Here is a 24,572-nt window from a genome sequence, read left to right on the forward strand (position 1 = left end):
AACACTGTACAGTGGTGCCTCGCAAGACGAAAAAACCGCAAGACGAAGAGACTCGCGGAACGGATTCTTTTCGTCTTGCGAGGCACCAATGTATACACAGTGAGATCTAAGCAGTTACAATAAATACTGCCCTACAACATGGAGTAGAGACAATGAAACAAACATTTTTATTTTTCAAATAGGCCATAATAGTCAACTAAATAGTTCATTTTTGTGTGTAGAAAAGTTATCTGAAAAGTCAACAATAGTTACATTTTCTGCACTGGTTTGATTCCCAAGATGTCAAAACCTTTGGCCATAACAGCAGCTGTTGCTTCGCACAAGAGCATTCGCCACATGTTCACTTTCACTATTTTGCCTACACAAGAGACAAAAAAACCAAGTGAGATATGTTGCTATCCAGATTACTAGTCAGCAGAGCCAGCTGTCTCTCTCTGGTCCCTTCACATTTCTGTGCAATAGTACTCCACAGTACCCTGCTACATCCCAAGGGGGCACGGTGGAAGCCCACTGCTTCGAAACAGTCCAATCACACCCCAGGCTTGCAAAATTTAGCATGGGGGCTGCACTCACACTCCAGAGCGCAGTGGAGAGGGGAAGCCATGTTGCTCTCATCTGCCCTTGCTCTAGGACTGGTATGAAGGCCTCACCCAGCAGCACTACAGCCGCTTTTGAGTCCCTCAGCCACCATACACAGAGGAACCAAGTGGGCAGGCAGCTTACTGCTCTGCTGAGGGACACACAGCCACCCGCAGAGCAATTTAACAAAGCCCCCACTCTGGCTCATGCAAGCAGGGCACTTGATCAGCTGAGAAGCAGGCTTTCCTCAACCACACCCTCTTCCTCCCTCCTGGAGGGTGGCAGCAGTCTCCCCTTTTGTGGAGGGGAAACCTGGTTGCGCCCCCCCCCCCAAATGTGCCTGGGACCACCCACCCACCCACCAGTTATGCCACTGTGCTGCTCAATTAAGAAAACAGTACCACTGCCCCATGCCTAGGAAATTTCAGTGATTGAATCAATGGACCACTTAGTTCCAAAAAGGGAAAAGAGTAGATTCCTCTAAAATGTTTTATTCTACTCATAGAAAAACTCCCTGAATAACCATTACTCTTACTCAAAATTCAAGTTAAGCTGCCCCTCTGCCACAACACATACATAAAGTAGATGTTTCTACCCTTTTAGTTTACAAAGAACCTTGAAGATATATGACTGGGGTACCTCCCCTTACATCCATTACTCTCTCTGGCCCCCTGCAACCCTCTATACTTGTCCCTTATCTCCTTTAAAATGAACTTAACTCACCAGTTTGTCTGTCTTTTTCCACACAGTAGCAGTTGTCATAGAATTCAGTAAATGTAGTAGCCAGTTCATAGAGGTAGTCACAAAGGGTGTGCAGTAAAAGATCATCTAAAATCTTTTGCAAAATCTCAGGGAACCTCAAAATGCATTTGCCTAGTTTCCATTCCTTCTCATGGTCCAATATTATCTCCGTTTGTGTAGCTGCCTTCTGCAGTGTCTCTTCTCCAATATTGGCCAGCCTTGCTATAGATCTGCCACAAAAAACAAGTCTCATATTAGACTCAATAGGAATGCAGCTGAGTCGATCTTCCAACATCAAAGTTGGAAATGCAGCAGTATCAGGTTGTAATTGTCCAATACATGTATTTAAACCTCACAACATCTTAAATTTAGAAGCTAGCAATTTCTTTACCTGATTCGCGTGAAGGCATACAGCAAATAAGCAGCAGTATTTCCTCTGTCGTCAAGCATTTTGTCAAAAGAGAAGATATAATCATTTATTCTGTTATGGGAAAGATCTGCATACTTGATGCAGCCAAAGGCAACTGAGGTCTGAGCTGCCTTCAGTTCTTCAGGAGTAAGAACCTGTGAGAGAAATAAAACACATATTGTGACAAGGCTGCACCAAAAAACCAGGGGACAGAACTGGGGAAACCGAGACTGAACAGCAACTGAAGTGAACCCAAGGCAAACATATTCTGAACAGCTGAAATCATTTGAGCAGAAGCTTGATACATTCACAGAGTATGACACCAGCCATGGAAGTGGTAGCAATTACACAGCCCCTGGCAAGGTGACCAGTGATGTCTAGAGCTTTGGGACAATTTTACTCTGAGCAAATGAAGCTGATGGCCCATGCAGAAGCCACACACAAACTGATCTACTAACCTGTCATTTTATCCTCTGCTGCCATCTACTGGAATGCAAATAAGATTTACTTTGTGGACCAGATAAAAAGTTCAAGCGACAGAGTTTGGGGGCAGGCGGGGCTTTTATTTTCATGTTTTAAATTCAATATTCTTAAAACATGAAGCTTGAAAAAGTCCAAGGCAGATATAGACAACTTGTGGCCCTTGTGGTTAAGACTGTAGTGCTCTCTAATATTTCTAAACATTGGCCACAGCTCCTAAAGCTGATGGGAGCTGTAATTCAATCACATATTGAAGGCCACAGACTCCCCACCCCTGGTGAGGAGCTCATGTAATCTACCTAACCCTCTGGAAGATTCCCCTGGGAAACTCTCAAATAAGCATAATGTAATAGCCAACCATGTTTTATACACTGGTTCTGATGAGCAGAGGTACACATGCTCTCCTACAGGTGGTTCCACTTTTAGCTCTTATGGTAATTGACCTATTACCCCCCAAATTATATTTGGTGTTTTGCAGCACAATTGTGAGTGCTGCAAGTTAGACAAATAACATGGATTCATTACTTTAACCTATTTCCATGAGAAAAATCCAAAGCTAACCTAATTCAAAAAGAAATTATCAAGATCAGACCCCATCTTTCTTCTTTTTGCTTTTAAGTAATAACACTGGCACTGTGAAATAAAATGTCATATGTGAATGGAAAGTTCTGCGCGCGTGCGCGCACACACACACACTAGTTTTGCTAGTCAGTGGCATTCTTTCAATTCTGTTACTTCTCATTTATCCTGTAATCCTAACAGGATCCAGACATCCACAGAAGACAGTGTCTGCAGTCAATACCACTGAAAACAAATCTTTCTGCTCATTTTCCCACAGACTTACTTTTCATATACATTTTCAAATGTGCTTGGGTACACAGGCTTTTGGGGCTCTGTATAGTTAAGTACAGAATATATCACATGAATTTGTAGGAATGAGAATGAACACCAACTGTCTATGCTACCATATTTCACTTCGGAGAGATCTGAACAGCTTTCTCCTAACACTAAGCAGTGAGGTCAACTCCCCGGACAAAGTCAGGGAAAAGTACTATTGGCAACACAGCAAATTCACTGCCATCATATGATGAGGCTAGACAAATATGTGGACAGATTAACAGAGCAATCATAGCTTTAGAAAGCTGGCGTAACATGCCTATTCCAAACTTCCCCAGAAGAATTTCACTTACACTACCCTTTTTGATGACTAAATTGCACTGGGTTGCTAAGTCACATGATCCAATAGAGTAATTATCACGTTGTTCTGTCCTACTGTCTTAAATTCTGCCAGATGAGCTCGGGTGAAGGACTTAAGCTGCCATAACTGGGAAAGGACAAGATCTGCTGAACTCTTAACCCCGGCAGGTCTTGGGTTGAGTTTGTGCTACAAGCCAGCAACATGCTCCCTTACAAGAACCAGATACAAGAAGAATAAAGTCTACTTTCTTGACACTGGAAAAAGGAAGCCCATTGTTACCTTATCTCTTTCCTTTTCCTTCAGTTTGTCCATTGAACGCTTAAGTCCCTCTTGAAGAAGGTCAATCAGCCGTACCGTATCTCCAGAACGGGTTTTAAATTTTTTTCTGGCAACAAAAGATGGAAATTGTGGCTTTTCTAAGTAGACAACTCATTTTCAAGTAGAAAGTTTTACTCCAGATGAAAACAGTCAAACAGTGAAACTATTGCTGGTCTTTTCACCAACATAGATACATTACCCCAGACACACACCTTGTTGCATGAAAGATACAATACATATTTTGTTTCAGCTCAAGCACTGCATCACTGAACTACATAGATTTTAAATTTGTGGCCACACTCATACCATTACAATTCAGCAGGATTATAATCCAACTAATATAGGGATACAGAAAGAGAGGAAAGATCAGCACAGCCCCAGGAAGGAATGGGTACAGTCAGTTATAAAAAGGGGGAGGCAGAAGTAGCAAGTGTTCCCAAAGCAAAACAGTACACTGCTACCTGCTCTTGAGTACTACCTAACTTGTGATTGCTACCAAAACAGATAATAATACCCATAAAAAGTGCATAATGTGTGATGGGCAGATATAGTTGCACAAATTTCCAATTTCCAGCACAGACAGCAGAATCCTGACATGCATATCAAGAAAGAGATTGCACAGCTGTTCTTTCATTATAACCATTAGGAACAAGGGAACAGATGTAAACCAATATATGATGTTGTAACATAGCAGTGAAGCTTCCGAACGTACATCAAAGAAGCATGTATATTTACAATGGGCCACGAGGTTGCAGTGAGGATGCAGTGCCATACACCTAACGAGAAAAGTGCAAAATGAAGGTAACGCTGGAATAGCAATGGCTATTCTCTAAATGTGAAGTGTGCCGACAAATAAGAAAAACTCAACAAACTGATTTGGTACATGATTTCAAGCTCAAATGACAGAAAAAGAGTTAGGCCCAGAGAGGCACTCACAATGAAAGTTTTGGGAACCAGTAATGCAACAGATGAGTCCAGTTATTCAATAGCACAAAACACCACCCTGTTAAGTCCTATAGTAAAATTTCTGATTTCAGGAACATATTTGCTATTATCTGCAAGTTATCTACATGTTGACCAGAAGTTAACAACCAATACCATGCATGACATTATTCCTACATGATTATGTTAGCATTGAGACCCACATTCACTAAAGGATTTATCTATTCTTAACATTGCATTTTTCAATAACTATAGCAATGCACAACAATCAGAATCTACAAGAGCTGCAAGGGTTGCCGAAGTCTGTGTACGGAACCTAAAGAGGCACACTTTCTACCATAACTACCATGCTCCTTGCACACACACACCCAGGAGACACTTTAGGTGGGAAATACTCTGGACTCGTTTCTGAAGCAGCACAAGGAGCTGCAGCTAGAAGGCAGGAAGCCTGGAATTTCTAATGTGCAGCCTATGGGGTGCTCTTACATAAACACAAGGATAGAAGATTTGAAGTACAAAGCCAATGCACATAAGGAGTTCCTTGGTGATCACATGACACCTCTTTAACAGAAAGGAATCCTGAGCTTTCCAGTCTGTGAATAGCAACACAATTCAGTCTACTGTATACTGAAGAAATTATCTGCAAACTTACTTGTCTTCTCCCAACACCACTCCAAAAGCAGCATGAGTTACTCTGGTCACTTTGGGGTCATACCAGCCGATCATCTGACCCGCTGCAAATATGGTTTGTAAGTGCACAGCCTGCAAAGCAACACGTCATTAAAGCAACTAATGGTAAAGCACCAGCACTAACGTAATAATAGAAATGTCAAACTGGAAGGGACACTCAGGGTCATCGAGCCCAGCCCCCTGTAATGCAGAAACCATAACTAAAGACTCCCTGGTAGATGACATTCCAAACTCTACATGTGTTAACTTTGCTACATTAAATGTGCATTCTGTAGCCGACCTCCTTTGTAATATTTTCTTTTGAAATATTTAAGATAGTATTTTAGTTACCTGTTAATTCTGTGACTCTGCATGCATACTTTGTATTTTACTTTCTTCAGTAATATTGTATTCTGGATAGTGTTGTTTTTAATGTTTTAATGTGCTGTTAACTACTTTGAGTTTTTTTTCTTTAAATATATATATAAATGCTTCTGCCCTTTACAGTACTGTGAATAAGGTGGCTTGATCTGTAGGCTTAAAATATGGGGTGGATGTAATTTATTATGATTCAGAATCCTGTTTTAAGACAAAGGAGAAGCAACTAGAAAGAGAAGAATACACTAGTGTGTAGTTTTAGTGTCACACCAACACTCAAAAAGCTAAAAACCTGAAAAACAAAGGACTACAAAATAAAGGTCAGTGAAACTCACCTGTCCACTATCTACCACATAAATTATATAATCAGCTTTTTCTTCAAACAGTCTCTGTTTCAATGCTGCCAAATCTGAGGTGTCATATGTGAACCCCCCATCAGATTTCACAATTGTCAAGGGAACGGAATACCCTGGAACAAATACAATCTTCCGACCATCATCCACTTGCACAAATCCTAAGGGTAGAAATAAATGAATGAGAAATAAGGTTTGGAAAGCAAGGTATTTTTACACAGTAATGTACAAATAAAAACACAAATACAAAACCTTTCAATGAAGAACACTTAACAACCAACCTATTTTGTCATGCTACAAAATGCCATGACAGCAGGTATACAGAGTTAGAACCTACACATTCTCCTGGGATGTGCTTTTTCCCATACCTACATTTGCCAAGATAACACAAATGTGGGCGCTGAGGGGAACCTGCTAGTGAGAACTGGCAGGACAGATGAGTGTTTAAAAAGATTTTGCACCTGCCAGTTCTCTCCAGCAGAGCTCATCCACCTCTGGGTCATTTCCTCATAGCTGGTTCCAGAGGCTGGTTAAGCAAAAGAAAACAGTAAACACAGCCTGGAGGGTGGTGGTAGTGAGGAGGGCAAGTAGTAGACTTTAGGATCTCTCCTCTTGCTGAGAGGTTCTTTCCATAAGTGCCCCTGCTGCAGCATTTGCATGTAGTTCGGTGCTCAAACATTATCTTTCCAAATGCACAGTGCCATCTTTTGAATAACCTTTCGTTCCCACTTTGCAGCACTTCCATCTGGTCCCTGGGGCCTCTACTCCTCAGCTTTCATGCTGGCTGCAGAATGAGGGCTTTTCTTCCTTCCTTGCTAGCATGGAAACTGGGGGAGCAGAAGCCCATGTTGATTCCTGATCTGGAAGCTTTAACCTTTTGCTGCCTCCTGAGAGCCTGCCTAATCTGGATCAGCCACCTGTAATTTGCATTTGGAAGAACTTCAACTTGCTTCAATGGGAGTTTTTTCCTTAAAGCTAACAGCAGCTGCAGGGCCATTATCTACTTTTGGACTACAGCAGAAAGCAAAGTGTTAAAGCCTCTCTGCCTCAGGATCCCTAACCAGATCCAGAGCCCTGCCATTGGAGCAAATGAGAAGTTTTCTCCCAAGGCAAATAGTAGGAAAGAGAGTCTGTGTGTGTGTGTGCATGCACAAGCAAGAATGGATTCATGGGATATGCTTGAATGGATGGGACTGTGTCACTGCCATGCGACCACCCTCCCCCCAGCACACTACTTCTAAAGGACTGTGGTTCTTGGGTGGTAGTGGTAAGGATTCCCCACTTCTATGGTAAAATACAAGCTTATCAAAGAGCTTTAGAAACCCATTGTACTATGGTGAAAAACAGTCTTGAGGAATTTAATTGCCCGTTCTGCAAATAGTTGTGTTACCTCCTTCTTCAAACTCCTTCACGATATCATTCATCTTATCTTGATAATAAGATTCTCCTCTCTCTATTATGGTGACGTCCAAGCAATCGTAGATTTTTTGGAACTCTGACCAAGAAACAGTGAAATGAGGAATTTTGAGCCCTTTCATTTACTTCATATAATGCATCATCAACATCATAGTAAAATAAGGAAATTGAGGTACTGGCTTTAGACCAGCCTTGCTAGGTCATGTTTGTTCACTACTACTAAAATGCTGCTCTAAAGAATCAATCTGAACACATCTAAACGCTAACTGTACTTTTTGCATTGCCATTCAGCTACAACTTTTTAATTTGTTTTCCTTCACACCTATATATGTATATTTGTGTGTGCACATACAGAAACACACACACAAAAGCACCTGAGGTTCTCACTCCATGCATCTAGGTTAGAAAAGATTTTGTCAAAACAAAAGTGCCACAAGCTCTTTGTTGTGACTCCTGAAACTATCACCCTCAAATCCGTCTTTTTACAGGGCTTCAACAACAACACTAATAATAATCCTCATAATCCAAAACTGCCAAAAGTGGTCCACTTGAAAAAGAGGTGGATCCTTAAAAGATAGAGGTAGCATAATTCCTAGTCACCTTTCCGGGACACATCACATATAAGTTTCCAAGCTTTAATGAAATCTGGATTTTTGCTCTGTAATAGCACCACACATCGGTATGCGTGCTTCTTAAACTCCTCTTCTGTGTCAAATCTTCTCTTAGATTCCTAGGTTAAGAAGAATACAGACACCATGAAACAATATCCTCCACAATATACTAAAACAAATCAAACAAAAGCACAGATAATAAATAGTAAAGAGAAATACTTTTAATGGTCGAAACAGATCAAATAGACAATATTGAGTCGCCTAATGCTTGTCATTAATATCCCAGGGGAACATCCACCAACAGCAGCCTGAACCTCTCCATGTATTAGCACATATAAATTGTTGTGCAGTATCTGGAGAGGATTCTCCAAGTTTCCAATGAGAACTAAGTGAAGAATTGGTCATCACCGAAGAGCCCTGCATCCCAGCAACTCTCATTTTATGAATTCTCAAGATAAATTGATAATCAAGAATTATGCTTAATGCTGTCAACGATTTGATCAAGAGCAGAATTTGATCCAATATTGTTGCCCTCTTACCCCTCTAGAAATAGGTGATGAACAGTATCAAATCCATGCAGCAGATCCTGGATTGGGCCTTTTAAGCCATCAGGAATGAGTATACAGAATCTGTTTGTATATTTATTTTACCATTTTCAAAAAGGTGACTCTGCAATTAGTCCAATCTTTATATAAACTGCCTTTGTTTCAATAAGGAGGGTTACGATGCATGGAAGTTTCAGAAGATTAAAACATTTGCAATATTAGTTGACATCAAACTGTTCACCCAGTGGAACTACTTTTTCCTCTTCTATCTGCTGCAGTCTCCACAATCTGCTCTGGATGGCTGGGGGACCTTTCAGAGCAGACCTGGGAGAGCACAGAAGCTGCAGGGGATGGGGGGATAGGAGAGGAAGGAGGTAGTGCTGTTACTTCAGCTTGTACAATATTTGATTTCACCCACTGTTTGTTACTCAACTTATTCTCTCATCCTAAGTCTCTGCACTGACTCACTTCAATCATTATGAAAGTCTTACAGCAAAATACGTTTTTGTAGACGTTTACAAGACAGCTAAGCATAGATTGCAACCATAGTTCATGCAGAGTTCCTTCAAATTCCTCCATGGAAATGGCTGCCATCTGATTTTTTATTTTGTTAAGTGCTCTAAACCTTCCCTCAACCAGTACTTCCTTCTGGTCTTACCAAGAGCAAAACCCTCAGGCAGGATGTATACATTTTCAAGTGCTATTAGTATCCTCTCATCCAGGGGTGGCTAACTTGTTGTTCTCCAGAGGTCGTTGCACCACAGCCCCATCAGCAGCATGGCCAGGGGTAGGGCAACACCTGGAGGGCCACAAGTTAGCCAACCCAGCTCTAAGCAATGTTAAGCAGCAGCAGCAGCAGCAACAACAACAACAGGAGGGGTAACCATATATCTGAAATAAAACATACCTTATAAAAAGCTTGGAGATCTCCAATGGGAGGAGAAACAGTCAGATAGTCTGGGAATTTATCTTGGAGGTGAGCAATAAGCATGCCAAACTGGGTACCCCAATCTCCTAAATGGTTTAATCTAGACAGTAAAGATCACAAAACAAGTGAGACTGTAAGCAGAACTGAAATATCTTCTGAATAGAGCTGTGGATAACATACAAGGCTTGCTCTGAAGTGCTCCTGTGAAGGAAATGGACTGCTAAAAAAATATTTAAAAATCATGTATGTGGTTTGTTTGGGGATTATGGGCATAATTAATTGTGCAACTCATACACCATCCTTTCCTAAAAAACAAGTTGGAAGGTGATTTAATTTTCTAAATTAATTAGGCAAATTTGTTGCAGTAAAGTTATATCTACTACAGGATGGAGACCGTTGTTCTCCTTTGAAGCTTTAAGATGTTTGTGGAGTGAAATGCAGAAGATAGGTGACTCCAGGCTATAATTAGGAAGCAACTTGCATTGACATTCAAATCAAGTTAGATCTCAATGCCGTGTTGCATGGTGTATGTCAAATGTCAAGGACAGTAGGTAAAGGGCAAGTTGGATGCATTCAAGCCAAAGGTGGGGAACTGGGAGGGGGGGCAGATCTCTATCTGGTCCCACCCCACAGGCCAAATTCGACAGGTGGGTGGGACAACCCTGTCAAAATCCCTTGTGCAGGGTTCCCAGATGCTTTGCAGCTACACCACAAGAGGTGTGGTCAGCCCTGCTTGGCACCCTGAGAGGTTCTGAGAAAAAGGGGGGGGGGGTGTTTCTGAAAGAGTTCTAGAAGGAAAAGTAAGGTTAATTAAAGGATGGTGGATGTGTGCAGGGTTCAAAACATAGGGTTCTGCAGTGATTTTCATAAAGGAATAGCACTTCCATGGAACATAGCAACACTGCTGTATAGGCAATTACTGAGAATCCACATTGACAAGAGACATGAAAGCGTGTGCCCATATACATTTTGAGCATTTATGCAATTCTACCATGGCTGGACTTACCTTAGTACATCGAACCCCACAAACTCAAAGAGGCGGCACATGCTCTCCCCAATTATAGTTGATCTCAGGTGACCTACATGCATCTCTTTTGCAATATTAGGGGAGGAGAAGTCAATCACCACCTTTATGTAGGAGAAGAAATGAAAAATATGCGCATTATAAACAGTGCAAAGTATTTTTTCAAAGAAGCATCATTTATATATATCTGCAATTAGGAAATGCACATAAACACTGGCTGTTGTACACATTCACTGGTTATTGTGGGAAGCATGAAGAGAATTGCGCATATTATGCGCTCGTTAAACATAATCTCCAAGTGATGTTGAATGATTTCCTGCACCGAGTACTGCATATGCACAGGGCCTAAGTGAGCCAAATAGTGAATATTTTGTTCACGCTGTTCAGTTACGGACACCTTCAGATACTATCCACACCGACAAGGTAATATATAAAGTCCTGTTTACGCTGCTCGTTTGTGCAAGTTCTACATGGCTGCTGGTGCTTACACTCACCGTGCACCCAACTGACCTGGCTCACACATAACAGCAAGCCAAACCATGGCTTAGCATGAGTGGGGAAACATGCAGGCTTCTGGAGGGAAGATTACAGCTGCTTCACTCCTCCCTTAATTCTGCTGCTCTCATGCTATCTGGGCCCTATCCAAACCCAGGCTTGCGACTTGTCATGCTCCAGACAAACCATGAGCTGTAACCAAAGTTTGTTCTTGGTTTACAACTCATGATTTATTTGAGAGGCAAAAAACACAGATCTTGGCTTGGATGTAATGATATGTCAAACCATAGCTTAGCACTGGGTAACAGAGCAACACCATCAGGAGAGGAGCATGCTTGCTGCAATTCTTTCTCCAGGAGCCTGCGTATGCACGCTTAGCATTATCTGCAAACTGGGCCACTGACCGCTTCACAAGGTGTCAAAAGTGTTGAACAAACAAAAAACTAAAAGTTGATTCACAGAACTTGTCAAAAAAATAAAAAAATAAAATAAAAAAATGAAGGGAGGCAATTCAACTAAATATTAGGACTAAGCAATGGGACTTTCTGACTTTCTGCCTCTCCTGTAGCCGATGTGCAGGGGAGAACATTCAATGAGAATCCTTGGCACTCTACAGAACACAACTCAAAATGTCCCCTTTTACATCCGTCAAACATTAGAACACCAAAGATGCCCATTCACATAAAACACTTCAACGCTAACAAGACCGGGGTGGGTGGGGTGGAGGTAAGGAATGGCTGCAAACAGCCACCTCTGACCTTAAGAAGGGCACGGAACATGCCATGTGGGGCTCTGGAACCCTGCTCTAGTGTGTCTGCAGACTGAGTGCATATTAAACAACTGAAATAGTTTATCTGCAAATGCACACTTTGCCTTGAACATTAAGCAGCAGTACCTAAGAAAAGACCCAGTTAACCATTTACTATCATACCTTCTTCCTTTCACCAAGAGCAGGCAGCTGAACTCCATTCACCAGCATACTGCTTAGTTGTTTAGATACAAAATCCTTTTTCAAGTGCACATTAATGAAACCTTCAGAAAAGCATACAAAGTGAAAATGATTCCTGAGACTATATACATATTAAGGCCTTGATTTCTTTTGCACAGAGCACATACTTTGCTAAAAACACAGTATTGCATAATTACCCATAACAGGGCAACTCATTTGCAGTGACAGGGGAAAAAATCAATTTGATAACGATACAAGGACAAAGTGCCATTGGTTTTCATCAATAAATAACAGAAGCCAATTGTCCAGACAACAGATGCTGTCCTGTAAGCAGCCTTGGTCAGCAATTAGTTTGCTAGGAGCATCACTTTCACTGAGGGGCACTGGGTTTCAATAAAGTTTCTTCTTTATTTTGCAAGCACTCAGGTAATGTATATGATTAAGTAGAATGATAATATTTATATAGGGAAGATTATTTTAATTTCTCTCCAAAACGTCTTCATTTAAATTGCTGCTAACCTCGCTGAAAGAGCCACATTCATTTTTAACTGCAGAGATAATTAAAATGCTTCCCAACTGTCACAAATACCAAGCTGAAACTCAGAGAATTATCACACGGTGCAACCTTCCTAATAAATGCCCAACTGAGTACAGTCGTACCTCAGCTCCTGAACACCCTGGGAATCAAACATTCCGGCTCCCGAACGATCAAAAACTGGAAGTGAGTGTTCCGGTTTTCGAAGGTTCTTTTGGAAGCCGAACACTTGACAGGGCTTCCACAGCTTCCGATTGGCCGCAGGAGCTTCCTGCAGCCAATCAGAGGCTGCACTTTGGTTTTCAAACATTTTGGAAGTCGAATGGACTTCCGGAATGGATTCGGTACGACTGTACTCCTCTGCCTATGGAAGCCAGAATGTCACAGGGGTACACGTCAGAATTCCTGGTAGGGTGAATAGGGATCAAGCTTAAGGAAAGGATTCCCTTTATCCTCCTATAGTTCATCTCTAGTTCATCTCTAAAGGACTCAGAATTCTACTGAGTCATTTCATCATAATACTTCATAACAGAAAAGTAAAAACAGAGTAACTGTACCAGGACCGGCGATTTCAATCTTTGCGATGCATTCATTGTCAGGAATGTTTCTGGCAATCTTATCAGCTATTTCTCTCGGGCTCACTTTTTGCTCCTTGGTTTTGAGCAGTATCTGAAAGACACAGCAAGAGGTCTCAGCGCAATCCCTGACTGAGGAGAACACAGAGAACCTGAGGCAAAGCTCTACAAGCTCATATCATTTGAGCAGCTGTGATGAAAATGGAATTCCCTTTTCCCAGGAATTTGTCAAGAAACCAGCCTGCCTGGAAAATCCCCCTGGGTAAATATAGCAGAGGCAATCACAAACTGAATAAATACCCTAGGACCCTACTGTTATTCAAGCATATGTGTGGTCCTTTGTTGCCATTTCCTGTCAGAGGAAATGGGAGCAGCAGACAGTTGCCAATTCCACATCTGCCACATGTAAGCCAAAGCAATTCAAATGATTCTTCTGAGTATGCATCTTTTGAGATGCATAACTCATTACAGATGACTTTTGCACTGGCCTTTCCCAACCTGGTGTCCTACAGATTTTGGCTGGGCTGGTGGGAGTTGCATCCCGAATCATCCTAGAGGGCACCAGACTGCAAAAGCTGTTCTACACATTCAAAAGGGAGGAACCCACTGATCTTTATGAAAGGAATTGGTATTGGAGAAGGACAACAGCCAGATGATCTTCCATGGCAAAATGTAGGGGATTCTAGGTTTCCTTTCTAATAAGTAGTCTTTCTATGGCAAGTACTCTCTCTCCGATGTATTGCTTGGCTTCAGAAAGCAATCCTCGAAAAATGACAAGAGCGTACGTGCCAGGCGACAGTCTCTCCATGTGCCCTGCCAATGTGGAAAGCTGTCACAAATCTGTTTTGTCTTTGTACATGCTCATTAGCATATTGTGCTTGCACTCTCAGCTGGAGGGGCTAGGCGGCTATTAGTTTTAGAGATATCTTGCTTGCTTTCTCCTTTGCTTTCCCTCCCTCCCTCCCTCCCGCATACACACACAGCTCTCTCCCTTCACCTTTTAGAATTCTGCTTCCACATGTTTGCTGTTTGTCAAGTGCTGAGTGTTCTGAAAAATGTTGCACGATACATCAAGAAACTGCTCATTCACATGGAGCAGGAGCTAAAGATAAAAGCAGGAGTTTCCAAATGGCTGGTGTCCAGAATGAATGATACAGAACAAAAATTTCATTGCTTCACTTGGGATGAAACATATTTTTTGATGGCTGGAAAGTGTGTGGAGGTGGGTGCATGGGTGTGTGGGAGATTCCTTTTTTTTAAGGAACAGATACTATTTCAAAACAAATTTAGTGTCTGGGAAATGGCCGGGGCAGGGGGGTATGTTTACTGAAATCAATTTCAATGAAAGTAACGATCAGCCAAGCAAACATCTAGCACTTGCAAAACTGCACAAAGTAAGCAGCGACATGTCTTGGGTGTCAACGCTGGCAGAGAGAGAGAGCTCAAAAAGTGCATCAGGGTGGAGACATTCCATAAAGCAGCTTGTGTCCATGCCGATCTCTGGAGGGGCTGTCAAAAGTTGTGGGGAGGGAGGGGAGGCCTTATGATATCAAGGAATACAAACAATACAGACATTGAGAAACCTGCACCAGACAAGACTCCTAACAGTGACTTAATTGGGGTAAAGCAGCGGTCAAAAATATTTTAAAAAGGCACTGCAAGCTTGTGTTGGGCTGGCTGACACCCAAGTGCATATGCTAATGAGCTCTAGGAAGAAGAGAACACACATTTGTGGAGCTGTTTCTCCAAAAGAAGTTCATGCCGAGAGGCTGCCGGCTGGCACGTAACAGTATTGTTTGGAAAGAGATCTCTGCCAGGCCAATTTGCTTAGTAACTTTACCATCCTCCAAGGGATGTGACAAGAAGTCCAACTTCCACTGCAAACTTACATTGATTTTTAAATCAAAGGGGGAAACTATACTGGTAAGGATTTTAGAGGTGGGTTTTTGTTTTTTTTTAAAGGTAGCTGTTCTGTAGTTCAGGATCTAGCTTGCTGTTATTTTATTTGTTTATATGGAAATACAGGTCTTGACATTCTAGCATGTACATTATTCAGGACAGTTTACAAAAATGTAAATCACTGCTTCATATTAACACAAATGAGTAAGATTCTAGAAAGTGTTAAGCCAAAATTAAACCATTTTTTAAAAAACATGTATTTTCCCCCCCTAAGCCAAAATGAGGAGGGTAATAAGTTAGTATGGCCAGCAGCAATTATGCAAGCTGTAGTCCAGCAACATCTGGAGGGCCCCAGAGGCAAAATTATATTGGCTTTTCCACAAATGATATGTGATCCTTCCAGGTTGAGCCAACGCTGCAGCTCTGCTTGAATAATGGAGCTTCCTGTCACGTTCCCTCCATAGTTTTGATGATTTTTCATGTTTGCATGTGACTTGATTTTCTTCATTTTAAATGCTTTAATACTTGTCTGCTGTGTACTGTGTTCATTTAAATGTGGCAATGTAAACAATAGAAGAGTGCAGCAAAAGATTCCTCAACTGTAGGGTAGATTTCTCTGAGAAATGGAGAGGCTGATATAGAGTGGATGGTTTTCCCTGTTCCACTCAAACTACAACATTATCACAAAGCTGAGCAATGTATATTTTCAGCTGGGTGGCTTTGTGCTGTTTGGATACAGCACTAGAGAACAACGACAAATTCTCACATTATGAATTACCTGGGTTATGCTCATAGCACTGTTGCACTGATAGTCGCCAAACTTGGACTGCTGACTTGGTGTCACCAACAGTGGAGGATTTTCCAGATCTGGATACGCAGCTTTAATAGCCACTCCAAAAATGTCTTGAAGGCGACTATTGATGTTAATCATGCCTTTTGATGGCTTGCTTCTACTCCTTTCTTCCTGAAGGCTCTAAATGAAAACACAAATCTAATTATCCATCCATCAAATTGAGGAGCCCATTGGAACAGTGCATCTCAATTCAAGGACCCTAAACATAGTTCATGATTAAAATGAAATGTGTGTGTAAACACAAACACACATAAATCCTAATCTGCTTTTTACAGAAACACAACTTCTTCCAGCTGACGGGCAAAGGAATGCTTTGCACTGCTTACAAAATGTATCAGACTTCATGTGAACCAAGATTAGCAAACCCCGATGGCTGTGTCAGTTTCCATCTATAAAGGGAGACATGCTCTCTTTATGTGCTCAGAGTACAACAATAAAATAGCTGCATACACAAAAATGATTTGTAAATAAAATACCCTGCTAAAGAGAATGAAGATTGTCGCAGCTTCAAAAGCCTGCTGTGTGAGAAAGTAGCAGGCAGAAGGTTTTCATGTTCAAGAAATATTATTGCAAACAGTCATTTGTTTACAAGTAGACTTGTGGTGGTGTAAAGAAAACCTGCCACTTTAAAAAGCAGATTGCAACTCTCTTTTTCCCTGAGCAGAATTGCTAGATTTGGGGAGGGGAGAATGTTCCTTGACTACCCCCAGCCAGATGTACGCAAAAGTATTTGGTAGGACTGCCTTGTTAAACGAAGCAGCAATTTTCTTGCATCCTCTCAAAGCACCAAAAGTACAGCCCTAATTTACAGCACCAGAGACTCTACCAGGATGAAGTGCAGCCTCTCACTCTTAGAATCAAAAAATTGTACAGTTGGAAGGGATCCTGAGGATCATGTAGTCCAACCATAGCTGTCAACTTTTCCCTTTTCTTGTGAGGAATCCTATTCGGAATAAGGGAATTTCCCTTAAAAAAGGGGAAACGTTGGCAGCTATGAGTCCGACCCCCTGCAATGCAGGAATATGCAGCTGTCCCATATGGAGACTGAAGCTGCAACCTTGGTATTATCAGCATCATGCTCTAGCCAACTAACCCATCCAGGCATTCTTGTTCCTTGGATGTACGCTGGGGGAAACAGCTGGTGTAGATGCATCCCAGGTCAAAGAACAAGAATACTGACAATTAGGGCTGGGCGATATATTGTTCAAAACTGGTCTGAAGTCCATATTGTGGTATCAGTTTCATAATTTTTGACATGGCAGTGTGTGTGTGTGTTATGGGAAAATCACAATGTGAGGAAAACCGTGAAGCCAGCTAATGCCTCTACATAGCTTCATCCTTATTTCAGACATTGTGATATATTGATATATCACAATGTTTAGCTAGTGATATATTGCGATGTTTAAAACCAGGTTATTGCCCAGCCCTAGACAACATAATCAAACAGAGAAATGCATTTCTGTATAATTAACTATTTTAAGTTCTTCATAACATTTTAAAACGAGCTTCTTAAGGGTCAACATATCAGTAAAACAGAACAATACTGCACAAATTTCAAAGGAAGAATGATTTCAACAGTAAGGGGGGGAAATCTCTCCTGCGTTAATCACATTTTCTCATTCTCTTCACAATGACAAATGATAATTTTGAGAAGCACGACAGTCATGACCATTCGTTTACTTTTTGCACACTTCACACTATTCAGAAAGGGAACATACCTTTTGTAGAACATTTAAGCGATATTTAAGTTTTGCGTTCTCTTCCCGCAACCCTTCCAAATTTGGGGAAACTCCCAAACATCCATAGTTTTTCAAACGATCAACTTCTGCAGTCAGAAACTTGATTTCCTTTTCCTAGGATGCAAAATAGAACCAGTAGTATATAACCTACTCTTTCTTACCCTATGGTAATATATGATAGGGATTGCATCAAAATTTAATCTTTAGTGTTTATTATCCATAATTAAACTAACTACACTGTTAAAAATTAGTAGCAACAAATGCAACAACCAATCCCTAAGGAAAGACTGGTGGAGCATAATGACATTAGCTTTTCATTAAAAATCTGATATTATAGAACTTTATCTAGCAACATATACAGTAGATAAACAGTGCTGATTGTGATATTCATATAATAACCATATCATCTAAGATTTCCATTAAATGTAGGCTTGTTCTGTGTAGTGCAAGCAGAACTGATTGAATGGAGCAAAGATAATCCATTATGAGTTTCACCACCACCTGAGTGAGTGATGAGAACCTATTGTTACGTATCAGTATTATTTTATTCAAAAGGTCCTACCATGCTTCCTCTTTTATGGGGAAAACTAAGAAACCAGAACTGAATGCAAAGTACCCCGACATCAGAGACAGTTTGCCTGCTTTGGCTGATTACTGAATATGTTTACCTTCACCCCTTATCAAATTTGGATACAAATCAAAGGCAGCATCAAAAATATTTTGTCTATCATCCTAGGAATACAACTGCCTGAGAAATGAAAGTGCCACACGAAACTACGCTGTGGAAGAAACAGAAGCCATCAGTCCCTTTCTCTCAACAAACCTGCTCTGTTGTTTCCTTTTGCAGCCTACACCTTCTAGGACCTCCCAATATATTGTATGTGTATAACTACTTTATCATATAAAGTTTATCCTGAGTGCTGAAGTAATGAAAATCAGAAATAACAGTTTCCACTACTAAAATTATTATGAAGTGTAGCCCTCAAAATGTTGCAGGTTATCTACTCTTTCAGTTTGCCTCTCTCAAACACCTGTCAGAAATTATTTTAGAAGCACAAACAAAACAACATGCCCTGCATTTCAAAAAAAGAACAAGTCTCCACATGGCTTACCCATCATGTTCCCCAGCTCAAAAACAAGTTCATGAACTATTTCATTAAATTGCTAACCACACCTAAACTTGTGACTGAAGAGTGTCTCATGTGGCAAAATTATAGTTATTAGAAATTTATTATGAAATAAAATTACTATTAGCAGATTCAGATTTATTTAGCTACCTAAAAGTTAGGCTAGTAATGAGCAGCACCCTACTGTAAATGAAATTTTCTCTAAGAAATGCCCACATATGCTAGAAATTAAATGTAACTATGTGCCTCTTTAGCTTTGGAATATGGTATAAAAAAGCACTGAAGGATTTTTTTAAAAATCCATTCACCTTCTGCCAAGAGTTGTTGCATGTATCCGGTTTACAAAGAGAATTGTTACATGTCTTGGAATGCTTACTTTCCAGATATTTTATTACTAGATATTTATTACTAGTACATTTACAAATTTACAGGGTCTCCATCCAAGCGTGCCCAAGGCAATGGATATATTCCGGTTTTTTGAGATTCGTTTTGGTTTAACAAGAACGTAGCAGTTGTTACCTTCAATTATACTGCACTGTTGTGCGAAAATACAAATAACTGATCGGTGGGTGAGGGCAGGGGAATTTTCTTCTTGTAAAAAAAAAAAAAAAAAAAGGACGGGGCAGGGGCCCTTAGGAAACCTAGCTTTGCCAATTCCAACACAGGGGCGCTTCCCAAGGTACCGCCCATGAGAGCTAATATGCACGCGCGACCTCTCTCTCTCTTGTTCTCTGCAGGGGCCCTGCCCACTTCAGACGTTGACCCGAGAGAAGCGTGCAAGGGTGGGGGCAACTTAGCTGGCGAAAAGGGCAGGTGAGCAGCCCTGGTTTTAATCATTTCTGCTGGCGTCAAGGTTTCACCCAACGACCCTGCCCCTAAGGAGCCAGGAGGAAGCGAGAACGCCTCACACGCCTTGCTCGCACGGAGGAGGGAAGAAGCGGGGTCTGCGCTGACGTAAGAGCCTCGAAAGAGAAAGAAGCGCCGCGCTGGCGGCAGAATAAGCAACGCCTCCCGCCGCCGCCGCCCCCCCCGGCCTCCTCCGAGCAGCTTCGCGCTGCCGCCGCCCCCCCCCCTTTGCCTCTGCCGCCCCGAGCCCCCCGCTCCTCTTCGCCTTCCAGCCGCGCCCCATAAAAGAGAAGGACGCACGCGCCTCTGACCTGCCGCTGAAGCCGCTCCGCGCATTGAGCCACCTGCACCTCCATCCTCGCGGGTCAGACAAAAGGAAAACCAGGACCGGAAGCGGAACTCCTGTTCTCTATGGTGAGTTCCAGGCAAGAGCGGCAGCGGGAGAAAAAGCCGTCTTGCCTCCGTGCTGGTGCTCCGTGCTCTTGCGCCCCCTCTACCGGTCCCTTTGCGCGCTCCGCTCTTCCAAGGCAAAGGTGTCTTTTTGTCCAGCCCCCCTGAGCGAAATCCGCGTAAAAGTCAAGCAGAGCGAGGAGAAAACGGCAAACTTCCCGCCCACAACGGACCAAATTTCCAAATGATTATTGTTTTTAATTCAAGGGATCGTTCCTCCTCGCTAGACAAAAGACTAATAAAAAAAAGAGGGCCATCCCGTGCGCATCCAGTCTCTTGAATTGCGAGTGTGTATCGCAGCGATGCCACGGAGCGGGAGAAGACGCCGACCCCGAGATTGTTCCGGACGGATAAACACAGCGGCACTTGCAGGGGAACTGATTCGCACTATAAATGATTCTCACTAGAAACAGATAGCATGGCAAGCGTGCTATATATATTGCTGGCTCAGATTAGTGTCTAAAGAACCCGTGTAGTGTAGTGGTTATAGTGTGTTGGGACCTGGAATACCGGCATTCGAACCCACAGCCCCCGTTTTTGTTAATGGTCACTAGTTCCTTTTCAAATTCAAGGACATAACTTCACTTCCCGGTCTATATTTTAAAGTGCCCCTTTATATGCAAAATATGCTGTGGTATAGCTTCATACACACAAGCATTTTCTGATTAGCGACTCCATGAACTGTAAAGATCTCGTAGTCACTACTATAATCTATAGAGCTGAACACATACAAATATTTTCTTCATCGAGTCAAAGCCACATCCAGTACTATCCACTCTGGTAAGATGTACCCATAAGCCCATTTGCCTTTCTATTATTATCCAGCTGTGAAGCTCTCTACTGAGATGATGGTCCAGTTCCCTTTTCAGAGTGAATACTTGACCCAATGAGGTAACAGCATGCAATGTAATTATCAGATATTGTTGCCCTCTTTCTTTACAGTGATAGAATTCTAAATTGACTCTTCATGGCCTTTAAGCTCAATAAAACGTCAAAACCAAATCAGGACGCAATTTGGAAAATATTTTAGCATGCTCTGGGAACTATTATAGCAATGGGGAAAAAATATCCAGGTTGACATGCTTAAAGGAAGTAAGTACAGTCATAACTCGGGTAGAACGTGGTTCGGGTTGAGCGCGTTCAAGTTGCGCTCCGCGGCAACCTGGAAGTAACGGAGCGCATTACTTCTGGGTTTCGCCGCATGCGCAGACGCTCAAAATGACGCCATGCGCATGTGTGGACGCAGCAAAGTGCGATCCGCGCAAGTGCAGACGCGCTGTCGCTTGTTACGTTTGCTTCAGGATATGTGAACAGGGCTCCGGAACGGATCCCGTTCACATCCCGAGGTACCACTGTATATCCATTTCTAGCAAGCATCCAATGAAAACAAAATTAATAAAGAAAAATAATCCACAAATTGTATTTTAAAATTTTATACACAACAAAGGCCTACACAGCTTCTTGGCCCCTGAGAAGCATCTTTCTTCCCCAACTCAAAGTGTGGCTTGAAACATGTCTTAAAGATCTATACCTTCAGCAGCAGGCACTGATACAATTCAGAAACGTCATTTACGCGGTCAGAAAAAGAGACAGAGATTAGGTATATAAATTTCTATAGCAATTTTAATCTGTTAATCCTGACAAAAATTTAAAATAGATATAAAGTCAATCATTTAGTGCTTGCCTATTAAAGTGTTTTTATACATGAAAAAGAACTATGTACATCTCAAGAGACTTCCAGTTTTAAACCACTCGTCAACTTTACTCATGAAGGCGCATCTTGGCTTGTGGACCTTTAAGGCCTTTGTATTCCTATCCCCATTGTTCTCATTCTTGTGTTGGCAACAGGTAGAGAAATGGGAGGGGGAGTGGTGCTGGTGAAAGATGGAGAAAGTGTGTGAACCTGTTCAGGTATCACATTCCAAATAGTTCAACATGGTTTGAGTTTAAAGCTCTCACACACACAGCCTTCTCGTTTATTCACACATGGTATCCTGAAATAATTTATGTCTGTGATTTTTGAAAGTTGAGTGTTCATCGATATACTAATGTTCAAAAACAGTATACGTACCACAATTTGTTCCCACACCTCACAGTGACAGGGAGCAGAATAAGGCCTGGATATAGGACTCACACTAGGCTGAAAGCTTTCTCCAGAATATACTGCCTGAATAGTCTGTGCATACGTGCATATATGCCCCCCCCCCCCGTGTGTGTGTGTGTATGTACACACAGGCAAAGGTGAGAGTGTAAGCAAGAGAATGCTTGTGTGTGCACGCAAGTCAAGATAAACACATTACCAACCAAGGTGAACAAGCTGGGGAAAATATATACACAAATACTAACAACAATATGGTAAACTATGGCTTTTAGACATGGTTACAGTATTTCTAGACAAGGCTTCATTGTATTTTGTTTAGTAGCTGTTTTCAAAAGTAGCAACAGGCAACCCACTCCAAATCAGTTGTTCCAATCAATAAAATAAGGGAGATTAGATTAAAAAAACCCACAAAAGACTGCTTAGAATTTAATAGAAAATTTTGGTCAAAATACTTGTTTGTAAAAGCTCTTTATCAGGTGTTAGGATTTCATGAGCATTTCTTTGCTTGCTTAAACCAACTTGAAATATAAAATAAAATAAAAAACCAAGTGTCATTTTCCTTAAAAGATGGAATTATTTTTGACTGCTAGTTGGTCATGATTCTATTTTCTTTGTTCAGTAAAACACTGAGCCATCAGAAAGTCTCACAGGGGCATATGTTCCATGTAGCTCTCTCCCTATACAGAAATGGGTTCACTGAGCTTTGGAACTTTTTATAGGTCAAGTACATAATGAGCTGAAGTAACAATCTCCAAATTAAAGTGCAGTAGATATCTTGAACTCCACACCCATTTTTATGACTTGGAAAGAAATTGAAGTGTTTCATAGCTCACAGAGCACTCATTTACAGCTCTTTTAAAAAAAACTTATTTCCTCTTCTGTTGGGTACAAAAATATTTAAATTAGCAAAAGCTAGCTGTATAAGAACGGGGATATATTTAAGAATCAAAGAATTCTTGCTGTCTCAAGATTCAAATTTATTGTGGTAAAACCTCTTTTAAAAAAAGTAGAGCTGTACAAAACATCTAAATGGAATTTATTAAAACAAAAATGTTGAGCTGAATTTGTTCGTATTTAAAAAATCTTTCCCAAAAATACATTGCTAAATATACAAACTATATAATCAAGTCATTTTAATGGTGGGGTTTGCAATGACAAGGAGAAAGCTAAAAATCTGGACATGGAGCTGCAACATACAAATGACTTGGTACCTTTGTAATACCACATAAATAAACTTCAGTGAAACAAAAATTATACTTTTCTGAAGTGGTTTGAAAAGAAATACTTAAATAGACATTAAACATCATCCACAGAGAGAGCAGGAATGTTTATCCTCGGCCGTGTGAAAAATGCCATTTTCTCTCTACAAAACACAAACATCAATTGTTAATGAAAGTAAAAAATAAGACTTCACTATTCAACAGTCAGAAAATAAAAAATCTGTGTATGCCTTGTCATGTACAACTTCACAGAAGCCCTACAGTAATACTTCCAAAACACTTTTGAAATTGTCATTCCATGTGAACAAAGCCAAAAGATTTCAATACAATAAATCTTACTGAACTATAGCTACCACAAAAGGCATTTTATCAAATCCCACACTGTTTTCTATTTGATAAGCATGCTACAGAATGTTATAGGTAGGTCATTCATTTAAAAACAAAGGGATCTGACAAGTAAGACAGTATTGTGTCACTGCCAGATAAGGACATCATAATAGGAGTCTGTTTTCAGAAAACACCGTACAAGGTTGTGACTCATTATCAGAAGATGACCATGATATGAGCATGACTACTTTGTTTCTACAGCCAAAGGTTTTTACGGTGCTGGTTAGTGAAGCTACATGAAAGGGGTAATCCATGCATTTGAGCAAAATCTGCAATGCATTTTCCTACCTGAATGACTGCACCTCTAGAGGCTCCTTTCGACTCTGGCCTCGTAGCCTATGCACATCTTTAGCAGCTGCTCTCATCATTTTATTAGCTTTGAGCTCGCACTTACATTCGACTTTTTCCACCTAAGTGATTGAGGAATGAAGCCATTAATTTAAATAAAAGCACAATAGGTTCTTTTCTAATCTGGCATCCTCTGTGTAAAACAAAACACTTCATTTCCATGTCCAACATAGGGCATTCAGGTGGGACTGATTTATTTTGAGCCATAAACCACCAAAGCTGTAAAAGAATCGAGAATGGGAGAGTGATTTCATGGGCACTATTGTTCCTACCAATGTGCCTAGAAAAAGCCTCCTTACCTCTGGCCACTTGCACCTGCTGCACACGGTCCTGTGAGCTTAACATCAATCCTACAATTCCATTCATATGAACAAATACAGAGGTAGATGAGAGGGAAAGTATGTGTCTCCTCATATACTTTTTGATCTGGTTTTGCAAACAGATATTTTTTAAAGTT

The 24,572-nt window shown here is 41.2% G+C and overlaps 2 protein-coding genes across 2 annotated transcripts in view; both read right to left on the reverse strand.

Moving 5' to 3' along the window:
• Positions 1-146: 146 nt before the first annotated feature.
• RARS1 (arginyl-tRNA synthetase 1) lies at positions 147-20,235 on the reverse strand. Its single transcript, XM_083430826.1, has 15 exons — positions 19,921-20,235; positions 17,616-17,750; positions 15,823-16,017; positions 13,128-13,239; positions 12,018-12,118; positions 10,574-10,695; positions 9,547-9,667; positions 8,084-8,213; positions 7,458-7,562; positions 6,050-6,228; positions 5,320-5,429; positions 3,687-3,792; positions 1,712-1,884; positions 1,303-1,550; positions 147-358 (listed from the first exon to the last, which is right to left on the reverse strand). Exons 1-15 carry the CDS (start codon positions 19,963-19,965, stop codon positions 249-251), a joined length of 1,992 nt encoding a protein of 663 aa, XP_083286952.1. The 5' UTR covers positions 19,966-20,235; the 3' UTR covers positions 147-248.
• A 1,429-nt stretch (positions 20,236-21,664) lies between these two features.
• The window catches only part of WWC1 (WW and C2 domain containing 1), a 78,317-nt gene continuing 75,409 nt past the window's right edge, over positions 21,665-24,572 (reverse strand). The window contains exons 22-23 of the mRNA XM_083430726.1: positions 24,056-24,177; positions 21,665-23,523 (exon numbers count right to left, since the gene is read on the reverse strand). Coding sequence (XP_083286852.1) covers positions 23,457-23,523; positions 24,056-24,177 — 189 coding nt within the window. The 3' untranslated portion in view covers positions 21,665-23,456. The remainder of the gene's footprint in view (positions 23,524-24,055; positions 24,178-24,572) is intronic.

This window comes from Podarcis tiliguerta, assembly GCF_965153285.1.
Source record: "Podarcis tiliguerta genome assembly, chromosome: 2".
NCBI lineage: Eukaryota > Metazoa > Chordata > Lepidosauria > Squamata > Lacertidae > Podarcis > Podarcis tiliguerta.